Source organism: Perca flavescens, chromosome 9 (assembly GCF_004354835.1).
Source record: "Perca flavescens isolate YP-PL-M2 chromosome 9, PFLA_1.0, whole genome shotgun sequence".
NCBI lineage: Eukaryota > Metazoa > Chordata > Actinopteri > Perciformes > Percidae > Perca > Perca flavescens.
Window position 1 is genome coordinate 5,002,984 of NC_041339.1, and position 13,439 is coordinate 5,016,422.

The 13,439-nt window shown below is 44.1% G+C and overlaps 1 protein-coding gene across 5 annotated transcripts in view; it reads right to left on the reverse strand.

Moving 5' to 3' along the window:
- nfic (nuclear factor I/C) overlaps positions 1–11,104 on the reverse strand; it is a 36,314-nt gene extending 25,210 nt beyond the window's left edge. For 2 of the 5 annotated variants that reach the window (XM_028586651.1, XM_028586653.1), the window contains exons 1-3: positions 10,635–11,104; positions 5,985–6,155; positions 5,700–5,876 (exon numbers count right to left, since the gene is read on the reverse strand). In XM_028586651.1, the coding sequence (XP_028442452.1) occupies positions 5,700–5,876; positions 5,985–6,155; positions 10,635–10,715 (429 nt within the window). In that variant the 5' untranslated portion in view covers positions 10,716–11,104. Of the gene's footprint in view, positions 1–5,699; positions 5,877–5,984; positions 6,156–7,496; positions 8,054–10,634 lie in introns of those variants that run through there. The other 3 variants (XM_028586652.1, XM_028586654.1, XM_028586655.1) reach the window with 3 other exon arrangements.
- Between the last annotated feature and the right edge of the window lie 2,335 nt (positions 11,105–13,439).

Genomic DNA, 13,439 nt, shown 5'->3' on the forward strand with positions numbered 1-13,439 from the left:
TACAATTTCACCACTATAATAAAAACAAATCTAGAAATGATATGCTTTCTTATTTGCTCCTTAAATAGCAGTTATTTGTTTAATTAATAAAAAGCAAACTGAACTGAAAAAACAAGTATTTTGTTTCACGTTCTTTTAGGGCTGGGCGATATGGACCAAAAGTCATATCCCGATATATTTTGGCTGAATATCGATATACGATATATATCCCGATATTTTTTTCCGCAAAGTGAGAGCAAATGTTCAGTCAAAGCCAAAATCAAATATGACATGTCACAAGTAGTTTCATAGAGACAGTTGCAAAATCAAATAAATAATAAACCGGTTTCTTCACCTGGTTCATGATTAAATGCTCAGCTGTTCAAATAACAATAAAATGTAAACCTAAATACTGTATAACAGGAGTACCTTTTTTGAAATCAAAGCTCCATATTTGTGATTCGTTCCAAAGGTCAATTAAGCTTTTGATATTAATATAATCTACTTTGTTCAAAATGTAATGCCTCATGCCTGTAAGCCTAGGTTTATAGTCCCATTCTTCCACTTGATACTGCTTCCACTTAAGTAAACTAAAAGATGAACTATCGACTACAAAACAAAGAAACTAATTAATGTGTTAATACAAAGAATATTTATTATGATCGGTTCACAGATCTGAGTTCAAACGGAAACTTCACCCTTCTGAACTAAGAGTTTCTGCTTCAAGGTGAAGTTTAAAACAGACTGAAATGTCCAGGCTCATTCCTCCACTATTTATTTCTGTATGTATTTATGCGTTACATGTCATTTTAACGGGCACTGAGCTCCAGATCCTGCAGCTGCAGACGGTCTCTGCTGCCCCCGCTGTAGCTTCTCTCCGTCCGCCTGCCGCCGCAAACTTATTGGAACTTTCCCCCGATATCGACATACAGGTCGTCCTGGACTACGTGTAAGATCCTACCGATCACCACTCTGTCTTTGGCTGGTCCGATTTGGATCAGCGGGGACCCGCGCAGCAGCGAGGCAAAGCTGTGTTTTTCCCGGGGAAGAGACGCTGCGGGCGGCCACGGAGCTCTCCGCCTCCCGCTGCCGCCGGAGCTCAGGTTGCTGGTCAAGGCGGCATACATAATCATAAAACACATTGTCACCTGTTAAATGTTATTCATTGCTGTTTGTTCTTTTCATTTCCTCTATCAAACATAATTAAGCAGTACAAAAGTCCGGCATCTTTAGCGTTGATCTGAATGCTTCGCACCCCTGTTCCAAGATGGCGGCGGTTTTGACGTATGTTTAGAACCTCAAGGCGACATCTGTGTATATATCTATGGGAGCAAGGATCACATTTGAACTATATCGATATATGCGATATGGTCTAATTCCATATCTCATTTAAAAATATATCGATATATTTTTAATATCGATATATCGCCCAGCCCTACGTTCTTTTCATCCAGGTGGGGCTGATGGGCTCGACCCCTGTTGATCTGTGTGTGTCATATCACCAACCCATGATAGCTAGAATTCACCCTGCTGCTCCAGATCTACCTACTGTATGACTGGCTACAGACTACAACCATCTGGTCCAGATCTACCTACTGTATGACTGACTACAGACTACAACCATCTGGTCCAGATCTACCTACTGTATGGCTGACTACAGACTACAACCATCTGGTCCAGATCTACCTACTGTATGGCTGACTACAGACTACAACCATCTGGTCCAGATCTACCTACTGTATGACTGGCTACAGACTACAACCATCTGGTCCAGACTACCTACTGTATGACTGACTACAGACTACAACCATCTGGTCCAGATCTACCTACTGTATGGCTGACTACAGACTACAACCATCTGGTCCAGATCTACCTACTGTATGGCTGACTACAGACTACAACCATCTGGTCCAGATCTACCTACTGTATGACTGACTACAGACTACAACCATCTGGTCCAGATCTACCTACTGTATTGCTGACTACAGACTACAACCATCTGGTCCAGATCTACCTACTGTATGACTGACTACAGACTACAACCATCTGGTCCAGATCTACCTACTGTATGGCTGACTACAGACTACAACCATCTGCTCCAGATCTACCTACTGTATGGCTGACTACAGACTACAACCATCTGGTCCAGATCTACCTACTGTATGGCTGGCTACAGACTACAACCATCTGGTCCAGATCTACCTACTGTATGGCTGGCTACAGACTACAACCATCTGGTCCAGATCTACCTACTGTATGGCTGACTACAGACTACAACCATCTGCAAGTTTTGTTTGTAGTGAACATCAACAGCTGCACTAAAAGTCTCTTGGGTTCTTATGGGACTTGGTTGTTCTCCATACTGCATCACACACTATATTATATTAGTATATTTTTTGTGCGAGGAGAAGGTTCAAAGCTGAGAGCAGGAAATCTGTCCAAACAACAACATATCTGAGTCTAAGCAGAAAGTTTGAGCACAAGCAGAGCAAATCTAAGCACGAGCAGTGACTATTTGAGTGTGAGAGCAAGAAATCTGAACGTAATATCAGTGAGAAATGCTCTCAAATTGAAATAATGCGCTCTTGACTAATGGCAGTAATATAACTCCATAGCTAAGCGAGCATTATAACGTCATTTTGTAACACACGTTCATCACGGAAGTAAAGGCTGGACTACAATAGAGCTGTTTGGAGCAGTTTGTGAACAGTGGTTTCTGTTGGAGATGGTAAGTCCCTTTGGGGTGGACTTTGGGATTTTTCACTTTGTAAACCTATAACGTGCACAAAAAAGATATATAACACAATAAAAGAAAGGGGAAAAGCCAAAAAGCATAATATGAGCACTTTCTTGCCCTAGTCTGGACCATAGTACATTTCCAAGCTACACGCTGAAAATATCAAGCTTAGAGGAAAATGTTACCGTATTGTGTCAACTGTTAACTTCATTTAATATTGTTATGTGGTGTTTTCTTTTGCGGGGGGTGCAAACGTTCCACCAAAACAAGTTCCTTCCTGAGACCGAAGCTTAGCATCGCCCAATTTTTTTTCTCCTATCCCAGAATGCATCTGTCATCAGACCTTACTCCACAGCTCTGTGGAGATAGAGCTGGACATGAGAGACTAAACTTGCACTTACACCACTTACTAGTGGAGCGCCAGACTGATAGGGCAAAACACACATCACAGCACATTCTACAACATAAGCAGTTACCTGAACTCTAATGTATATTGCATATTTTTAAATGGTATAAAACAATTTACTTCTGCAATGGGAATAAAATACCAAAAACTGCTAACAATACAACATGGCTCTTACGGACATTATACAGAACACTGTGTAGACCGGAACAACCTCTTTCACCTCGTATTTCATGTCCTCCTTATCATGTGACCCGCGGTGGGCTTCAGAACACTGAAGTTTGTGTGAGGCGACACGCCCTTCTTTTAGAAATAAAGGTGTATGCATGCTTTTAAAAGTGTCTCTCCTTCATAACTAAACCGATGCCATGGGGGGTGATGGAGACTCCGAAGGACACAGTTAAAAATCAAAAACACACGTCGATCACCATCATCAACACTGCTTTCAATACACACTCCATAGTAGGTCTGCACGATTCGGGGGAAAAATATGAATCACGATTTTTTTTTAGGTTAGAATTGATATCAGGATTCTCTGCCACAATGTTTTTCTCACGAAGTGTAAGTGGCAGTACCAAACATAGATTTTGTTTTGGCAGCTATAGCACAGTGCGCATCACCACAAGCCTGTAAACATAGAGGCTTCAATGAATAAAGAAAATAAAGTACATACTGGCCATTTAAGTAGAGTAGGCTACCAAAAGTAGTGACACATAACACACTGAACTAAATATGGCCCTGATACAGGCTCTATCTGAACTCCTTGAGTATGTCTTTACATAATTAAAACATGTTAATGTCAATGTCAAATGCTTTCAATAAATTTATTAAAGGAGACATTTTTTTTTTTAAATCATGAACAGGGGTGAATCGAGATTGTGATTTTATAACGATTTATCGTGTAGGCCTACTCTATAGTCAGTGCAAACAAAGCTCTAAACGTTTCGGTAAAAGTTAGGATAAAGTGTGGGTTCGGATTGGTTTGTGGACTACAGAACATGTGTGTGCAGGACTACAAACGTGTAAACAGCCACGACAGCCGAAACACACGGTGACAAAAATCCGCTGTCAAGTCGGACAGTTTACACCGTATCCAGCAGCCTTCAGGCTGAACAGGTAGTCACAGACACACTCACATCCTGTAAGGTCCAATTCCAATTTAATAAAATGTTATCAGACCCATATATCAACTTTTTATTATGACAGCGTAGCTGACAAACTGTAGCCTAGAAATCTAAACGCACCCTAGTGGCAGCAAATTTATTTTGCAGCCAGGTTCAGTCTAGGCATTCTCTGTTGGCTTGCAAGCTGGCAAAAACAAATTTTGGTCAGGCCAATCACATCATTTATAGAGTCGGTGGGCGGGCTTATGGTTGCTGCTGCTGGGAACAGCGGTCTTCTGGAAGACTTGGAGTTCAGCTTTTCTTTGAGAAAAGAACAAAGAACGGCACAGAAATCATTCTTAAAAAAGGCAGATGTGTTCAGAGTTTTGCCGACTAGATACAGCAAAAGTTGAATCTATCAACTAGCTTTGCTACCTTCTTCGTTGCTCTGCCTGGTCGTAGCGCTATCCTATTACGTGCAGAGGGAATTTGAAAGACAACCCGCCCCTAGGATTGAGCCCTGCCAATGGTGAGTTCTTGATGTGGGTCTGGCTTGTCAGGCTAGTCAAAATGCCCTTACATGCAATCTGTTGCTGATTTTAGAACAGATTTAATCTCTCTGACTTCTAAACATAACTACCAGCCACACAGCTTGTGTTCTGTACAGAATAAGCCTTTAAATCAGACAGATGGCAGTTAAAATCCCTCCAATTCAAAATCAACAAAAAGTTTATATAAAACGTCATCATGTTGAGTCGATTCTGAACCAATCAGCTGTTAGCTGTAATCAGCTGAGAGCCAGGCGTTTGCCAGCATGCCCTGGGTCCGCCTGGGTCTTGCAGTCGATTAAAAGCAACTGCGCTGCCTGCCCCTCAGAACTGCGGCCGCCTTGATCTTGTGAGGTTATCGTCGCCCACGCGTTCATGACGTTAGAGCAAGTCGGGATCAAGTCGGACACAAATCTACCCAGCAGGCAATTGGGCGGCGATCGCCGGTGATCGATTCTGCGCAGACCTGGCTCATCTCCAACGAGCCTAGTGTGAAGGTAGGAGCTGCACTAAGGCGTCATTCAGACCCGATCAGTTGCTCCGCTGATTCTCCGCAGGGTTGTGCGGCGGGGGGGCCCATCTGTGTGACGTCCTGTTGCGTTCTTTAACCCTCCAACGTAGCACAAGTAGACTTCACAGTTCCTGTTTTCCGTCAGATGGTTTATAGCTCCGGACGTTCCCAATCGCACTTGAAGGCAGCTTCATTTCCCGGAGAAAGACCGAAAGAAAAGAGAAGGAGGGACTGAGGAAACGGTCAGCTGTTCCACAAACTCCCGGGCAGTTCACTGCTTGCGTTTGGTGTTTTAAAACCTTCCTGTGGCAGCAATAGAGGCAGTGATGTTTCCTGATTCCCGTCCAGGACTCTCACACTGTCTCAAAACACACCGACAAAGTCTGATCACATGCACGGCGACTGGCCATTAATTTACCTTGTCAGCTTGTCGGAGACAGTCTATGCGTCTCATTTTGCCTTTCTGGTCCGGGTTTGACAGGACACAGCACGCAGCTTTCTTCCCAGTGATGGACAGGACAAAGTCTTCTCTGCATTCAGGTCTGATGTCCTTTCTGAGCTTGGCCAGAAGGCGGCTGGCCCACTTCTGCTTCACCTGGGAACAGAAGGATATCGCAAAGGGTCAGAACAATCCTGTATGTGTCTTCAGCTTCTTTCATTATCTCTACTACTCTCTACTCTCTACTCAACTAACCCATCCCACCTCTGCCTTTTCCCCCAACAGCTCGTCTTTGACGGCTCTCTCTTCTTCTTTGGTCATCCTTTTCTCATGTTTTTTGAAGTACTTCCTCTTCCTGGCCTGGAGGTTGAACCATGTGTAGGCAAAGGCACGGACCTGGGGCAGCAGAGCCTCAATGAACGGATGGAACTCATCCTACAGGACAGACAGACACACAGACAGACAGACAGATAGACAGACAGACAGATGAATGTAAGTACACAATTATAACCAAACCAACTTCATCCTCAGCTCTGACATGTACAGTATACCTGACACACATCAGTGTACATACTCTCCAGTGGTAACATGTTCATGGCTGTGGCTCCGGAGGAAGTGAGGCTCGCTGGCCTGGCTCCTCCTGTACTCATGTCAAAGTGCCCTGAACCTCTGACTGTGTGTGTGTGTGTGTGTGTGTGTGTGTGTGTGTGTGTGTGTGTGTGTGTGTGTGTGTGTGTTTGTGTGTAGGGCATCTTCCTACACACTGTTGAGGATTCACTAGCATCCTCTGCAGTCCCTCCCCACTCTTAGGGTTAAGGGACCGGCACACAGCAGATTTGAGATCGTAAAGACAGTAAAGGATACACCAATAATGTCCTCCACATTTGGGAAAAACCAGGCTGCATTTGTGGAGCCTTTGGAATAGACCCACCTTGTCAACTTGTTATATTTGGTTTAGAATCAGACTCTGAAGAAGGGGGAGGGGGTGTGCGTCTGCCTTCCTTCAAAGGCTGCTCGAGGGTCCAAACCTGGGTCCAACTAAGCTTGGTATAAGTTATGGTAAAACCTGCCTGAGATTACTCGTGTAACACAGCAATTGTTAAATTTAGTACTGGGATTGGTTTGAGATTAAAAGATGGTAATGTTCTGATGGTAATGGTTAATACAATGTGTGTGTGTGTGTGTGTGTGTGTGTGTGTGTGTGTTCTTGTTTAACTATATTTGTGGGGTCCAAAAACAGAGAGTCCAGTATACTTGCGTGTTATGGTTAGGGTTAGGGTAAGGGTTAAGGTTAGGCATTTAGTTGTGATGGTTAAGGTTAGGGTAAGGGGCCAGGGAATGCATTATGTCAATGACAGGTCCCCACAAAGATAGTGCCACAAACCTGTGTGTATGTGTGTGTGTGTGTGTGTGTGTGTGTGTGTGTGTGTGTGTGTGTGTGTGTGTGTGTGTGTGTGTGTGTGTGTGTGTGTGTGAATAAGGTTAGGCCTACAACTAGTTGCACCGTGGGAGGACTCTGCAGCTATCAGAGGCTTCTGTCAGTCTCCAGAGAGAACACGCATCCCAGCACACAGCTAGAGGAGCTGTAAAGTGTGAGCACACAGGCTGGCTAAACAGAGTGTCAGCAGCTGATAAACAGCACAGGCCTGAACTGCCTGCTCCCACACAGCCACAGCAGCTGCAGCTAGGGAGGGTTAACGTTGGCCGTTAAATAGTTTTCAGCATTACGAAATGATAGCTTGTCTCCTCCACTGAGCAGGCACAGAGCCGTGTTACCTGAGACAGAGAGAGAGGAGAAAGCATCATGCTGATGAGAAGTAGCTGAATTAGCCCGCAAACGTCCCGAGGCTCGCCGTTTGCTCCTGCTCATTTCTACTCGCTCGGTCCCGCTAAGTCGGTGGAGAAACGCTGCATTTCCTGGGCTGCTGCTGCCGCTGTTTCACAGGATCCATATATCAGGCAGCTCTGCTCGCCTCGGATGACTCTGCCGCGCTAACTCCACAAATGATGACACGCCAGAAAAGTTGAGGCTCCGGAAAAAGAAGGGAAAAAAAGGCTCCGCAGGGAGAAACGCCAGAGAAAGTTCATCACTATGGCCCGGGGTGTAGCGGAGCGTCATGTCGAGAGGGAAGTATATGAGGGGGCGAAGAATAAAAAGAAAGAGAAGTGAAATGACGTTATGAGTCCAGCCCATCCCAAAGCCCGGGCTTAAAGCCGCAGCAGCTCTGCTGCACTGGGCCGGCCCGACATCAACACCGGAGCTCCAGGTCAGCTCAGGACCCAGAGTAGGCTACAGTCTCTATAGCCTGCACACACAGACTATCTGTCTCACACACACACACACACACACACACACACTCTCTCTCTCTCTCTCTCTCTCTCTCTCTCTCTCTCTCTCTCACACACACACACACACACACAAACACAAAGACAGTCAGCTGTTCACATCTTCAGTAGCCTAGTGACTCAGAACGTCTTCATTATTTAAAGTGTTTTCTTCTGAACCCATCCCAAAAACCAAAGCAACACGTCATTTCCACCTTTACACATCTCCACGTATAGCCTACAATGTGCTTAAGTATTTACTCAAGTAGCCTACTGTAGTACTTAGGAACACATTTGAGGTACTTGTACTTAACTGGAGCATTTCCATGTTCCTGTACTTTCTCCTATGCTCAGAGGGAAGTATTGTAGTTTTTTACAGAACTACAGTATTTGGGCAGACATAGTTAGTAAAACAAAAACTAGATTATATGCTACATGTACAATATGATCAGTTTATTAAATATGATGCACTGTATTTAAAGTAGGCTATTTCAAATGAGCTCCTCCTTACCAACTGAAACACCCAAATGCTCCTCATCATTCAATTCATCTGTAATAATAGCCTATGCTAATAATAAAAACAGTAGTGTAGCTACCACTCTGAATATAATAATATAGAAACTTATTTTGGTATTTTAATACTTTTCCTGTTGTTTGTCTTGTATCGGGAGTATTTTACTGAAGTCCCAGAGTAGGCTACTTCCTCCACCCTCTGCTATAACTGATCTTTTGTTTCTACATGAGATCAAATTCAACCACACAGTCAGCACCATTAGGATAGAATGCAGCAGTCCAGTATATGGCTATAGATATGAAGACCAATGGGGTAATACACATATTATATATATATTAAGGGTATGTGACTGTGACCAAATGACCAATGTGTGCCAAACCATCAATACATGCAATATGCAGTATGAGGGAATGCAGCTGACTAATACTAATAAATACTTTATTGAGAATGGGATTATCCTACTTGAACCCTGTCACTAGATCAATGAGTGCATCATTGTTATGGTTCATCATGTGAACAGTCGGTATTATTGTAGTCTCTTGGCCTACTGCTGGCTGTTTCCTCGGTGACGCTGTGTTGCTGAAGTACAGACCACTCTGTCTGACTGAGGCTGTGGGTGTTAAAGTGAATCTCACACAGGTTTGCAGTGTTACAATAACACATATTTCATCTTTAAACTGATTTGCCCATATGCTTAATAAAAACCACACACCGTTTCACTTTTAAGGCTATATCAGTCTCATTGTCATTTAAGGCTGTTGCTAAATTAATTCATGAATTCATTAATAAATAGCAAACAGTCACATCAAGACCTCAGCAGTGTGTTTTTATTGTGCTGTGTTCAGTTAGTCAGTTAAAGTCAGTTAAATACAGATTATTCTCTATCTGTGTCCTGTCTAATGGAGCTGGTGGAGTGGAGGCTCTACAGCGGCACAGAGCGGAATCTGCCGCGGATGTTTCCAGCGGGACTGCAGCTCTGTGTTGATCCGTCCCAGCGGCTCTCTGCCTCACTATGTGCCGGGACCGGAGGCCCTCTGTTGGCATGTCATTATAACTCAGCCCGCTGGCTCTAACTGCGGCCATTTTCTGCTGACTAACACACACGCGCGCGCACACACACACACACACACACACACACACAGAGAGAGAGAGAGAGAGAGAGAGAGAGAGAGAGAGAGAGAGAGAGACCAGGAGAAGAAGGCTCGAGATGAACTTCAACTTGGCCTTCCTCCATCCGCTGCACGCTCTTCTGCAAAATCCCCAAAACTCAACAACTTTCACCCGCGACTGCACACACACACACACAACCACACAGACACACACACACACAACACACACACACACACACACACACACACACACACACACTAAAATATGTTGTCCGGTAACTAATCCGCCGCCAGGGGTCGGAAGCTCCAAACTTCACGCATAACTGTAGTACTTTTACATCGACTTGTTTAATATCGGACACACGAGTCGCCTCGTGTGCGACATACAGTCCTCTCCTGTTTGATGGTCTTTTGGTAAATTCGGCGCACATAAAATACTAAAAAACTCTCTTTATCTCTGCAAAATGTGAAGTTTTATAACCGTTTTTTAGTGCTGGTATCCGCCCTGCAAAGTGCGTCTGATCGACTCTAAAAGTTGAGATTGTGTAAAAGTGAGGGGTGTTTCTGGTGTCGTGTGTGAGCCGAATGTAAGCCTGGATCCTGACAGGTCAGCCTTGTTCTCCAGCTGTGTTGTGCCAGCTGTGCATTGAGCGGCGTGCGGGGGATGCTTTACTCGGCAGCTTTTTGAATGGAATTCAGCGACAGATTCTCTCCACGGACTAAGCGTCACTTTGGGACTGTAATGTCCGGACGCCGCTACTAACTGAGCACGGGGATAAACAGAGCCATATAGGCTCGCTGGCATCGAGAGAAATGTCTGCTCCACTTTCAGCTGCGTAGCTCACGGTAACGGTAACGTTACTCGCTCAGGTCCTCGCAATGCGTCTTTTTTTTTTGGAAAACACGAAGCAGCACACCGATAGGAAGGACACTACTACATTACTGTACCGGAACAGGTTTTCCTACCATTTCGAAGCGGAGCCGCCACCGGGGGAAGTTAAAGCTGATGTCAACGCCTGCCCATCTCACGCCGTCGGTCGTTATCATTCCATATTCATTTATATTATCATGCGCGTGCCAGACGGAGTAAATCCGCGGTGCTCGAGACCAGAAACGTCCCGCGTCAAGCTTCGGGCTCCACGGCAGTAACCCCCCCGCCCGGTAGGCTGCGGCAGAATGGAATATAGTGCTACATTCACCTTTCCATCCCCCCGGCCTCCTCCCACTGCCCCCCTCCCGTTATACTCTCCCTCTCCTGATACTGTAACACTTGGTTTATTGGCCAATAGATGGACAGAAACCTGGAGTTACAGTCTGTTGATTTCATGTGACACAACGTCCGCGCTGGCTTCAACTCTGACCTAGAATTCCAAAATTGTACTTCCTGCCAAATCAAAAGCCCTGTTACTGCTGTTCTGTTCCTCTAAAATCAGGAAATCACTTCATCAAAGCGTCCCCTCTACTCGCTCTCATACTGCACGTGCCATGCTGGCACTTTCCATGCGCAGTTGTGTTATTGCAATAATTGAAGTTTCCACATCCATCAACACAGATAAGAAACACAGAGCCCAAAGTAGAATCACACCCACTAGACAAAGGGGTGTCAAACTCAACTTCACTAAGGGCCACACTTGGAATAAGAATCATATCAGGGGCCAGACATGTAGAGTTTGACATGCTTTTATTTAATCTAAGTCAAATATATTTGACTGTATTATTGCATGTCTCATATAGCTTTCTCACTTACAGTTATGTCAACATAAAGCCCTAAAAAAAAGTTCCTAAGCCATTATAGAGTTTTGCAAATCAAGCAAAACAATGATTAGGCCTACATTTTTTTTTTTTTTTACAGCAACCTGTTTCACAGCCTAAATATGAAAATTCTTTGCTTCTGGGGGAATTCCTGAATCTCAAAGTTTGCAAATCTGCCAAATTCTGCTTTGAGTGTCTCGTAATTAGAGTTTGAAAATAGTTTCCCGTCTTTTTGGTTTCTGCGCACAACTAGGTGGGCCAAAATCTATTGTGAACCTAAATTGATATGCGGGCCGGATCAAAACTTGTGAGGGGCCAGATTTGGCCTGCAGGCCTTGAGTTTGACACGTTTAAAGGGGGTTTGTAATGTTGGCAGGAACATCAGTGAGAGAGCAGCAGAGATGTTCACAACATTAACTATGGACTGGATATGAAATATGAAATGATTTGCAAAGGCAAACTGAGGCAGTTCAATGTAGTTGAATCACTGACTTGTCTCTAGTTGGCTTCTTCCCATGCATATCCACTGTATCAATCACTTGATTTTTTTTTTCAGAGCCGCCTAGTGGGCCACTTTTGGTAAGCAGTACTGGCGCTGCAGGATGAACCTAACTTTGATGATGATTAAATCGTCATTTTGACTTTTTTCTTATTTCTTCCTCAGGAAACTGAACCTGCTCAGGGCGCATAACTCTCATCTCCATCCATCCGCTGGTCAACACCACGACATACGGTTGAAACTCCAAAGTGGACCTTGAGTTGAGATTATTTCAGTTATTAGACATTTTCTGAAAGCATTTACCTCCTATTGTCAGAACTCTACTCTCTGAGAGAGCCAGACCATTAATCTTTCGGATTTGGGTCTGGATTTCCAGGCTACAAGTACAGGGCCATACAGTACAATTTTTGTGCGTTGCTCCAGTCAGCTCTAGAAAAATATAAGAAGAAATACAATCAAAATGCAATCAAAATACAAAGCTATATAAATATTAAAAAATAAAGAAAATATGAAGTAGAAGAACAAGAGAAAACTACTGTAAGATTTGCATTATTGCACCTGGGATTTTTCACATTGTCTTCTTATTGCACAGTGAAAGCGTTGTGTTATTGCACACAGAGTTATTATTTTCCAACAGCTGTTATTGTACGTGTGGGGGGTTGATATGTCCTTCCCACGACGTCCTGTTGTGTTCTTAAACCTTCCAACGTAACACAAATAGATTTTATATTTACTGTTTTCCAATCAGCTGCTCTACAGATCTGGATGTTTCTGAGCGCACTTGAAGGCAGCTTCATTTCCCGGAGGAAGAGAGAAAGAAAAGTCCCGGGCAGTTCATTGTTTGTGTTTGGTGTTTTTAAAACTTTCTTGTGGCAGCAATAGAGGCAGTGATGTTTGTCACACCACCTCAAAACACACCGACAAGGTCTGATCCACATCCAAAAAGGTGAGTTGTATGGTGATTCATCCCTCCCTTTGATAAAGCCAAGGACTGTTGTATTATCCGCATACCTCATGATTATGTCATTGTCCTGGGTGGAGACACAATCAAATGTATACAGAGAAAAGAGTTTGGGGCAGAGGCAGCAGCCCTGTGGGGTTCCTTTGCTGGCTGTGAGCTTAGCAGAGACCTTGTTTCCCACCCTCACCTTCGTGGGCTGTCTACCAGAAAGTCCAGGATCCAGTCTCAGGTGGGTGTTGGTACTCCCAGGTTTACTAGGTACTCCCAGGTCTGCCAGTTTTCCAGTCAGCTTTACTGGCCTTATAGTGTTACAGTTTTTGACGATTGCTCACACACTGAAATCAAAAGTATTACACAATTATCAAAACCTTACACTCAAGGACCAAAACATTGGCCCAGATATGCAACTACTATAAGCCCAATGTCAGACTCACACTTTTTGCAAAAAAATACACAGTGATTTGCAAAACACTGCACACACTTGTATTCATTAGACACGGAAGTAGCTATATCATGATGTCACTTCCTTGCAATTCCAAAGCACCGACTGTCAAATTAC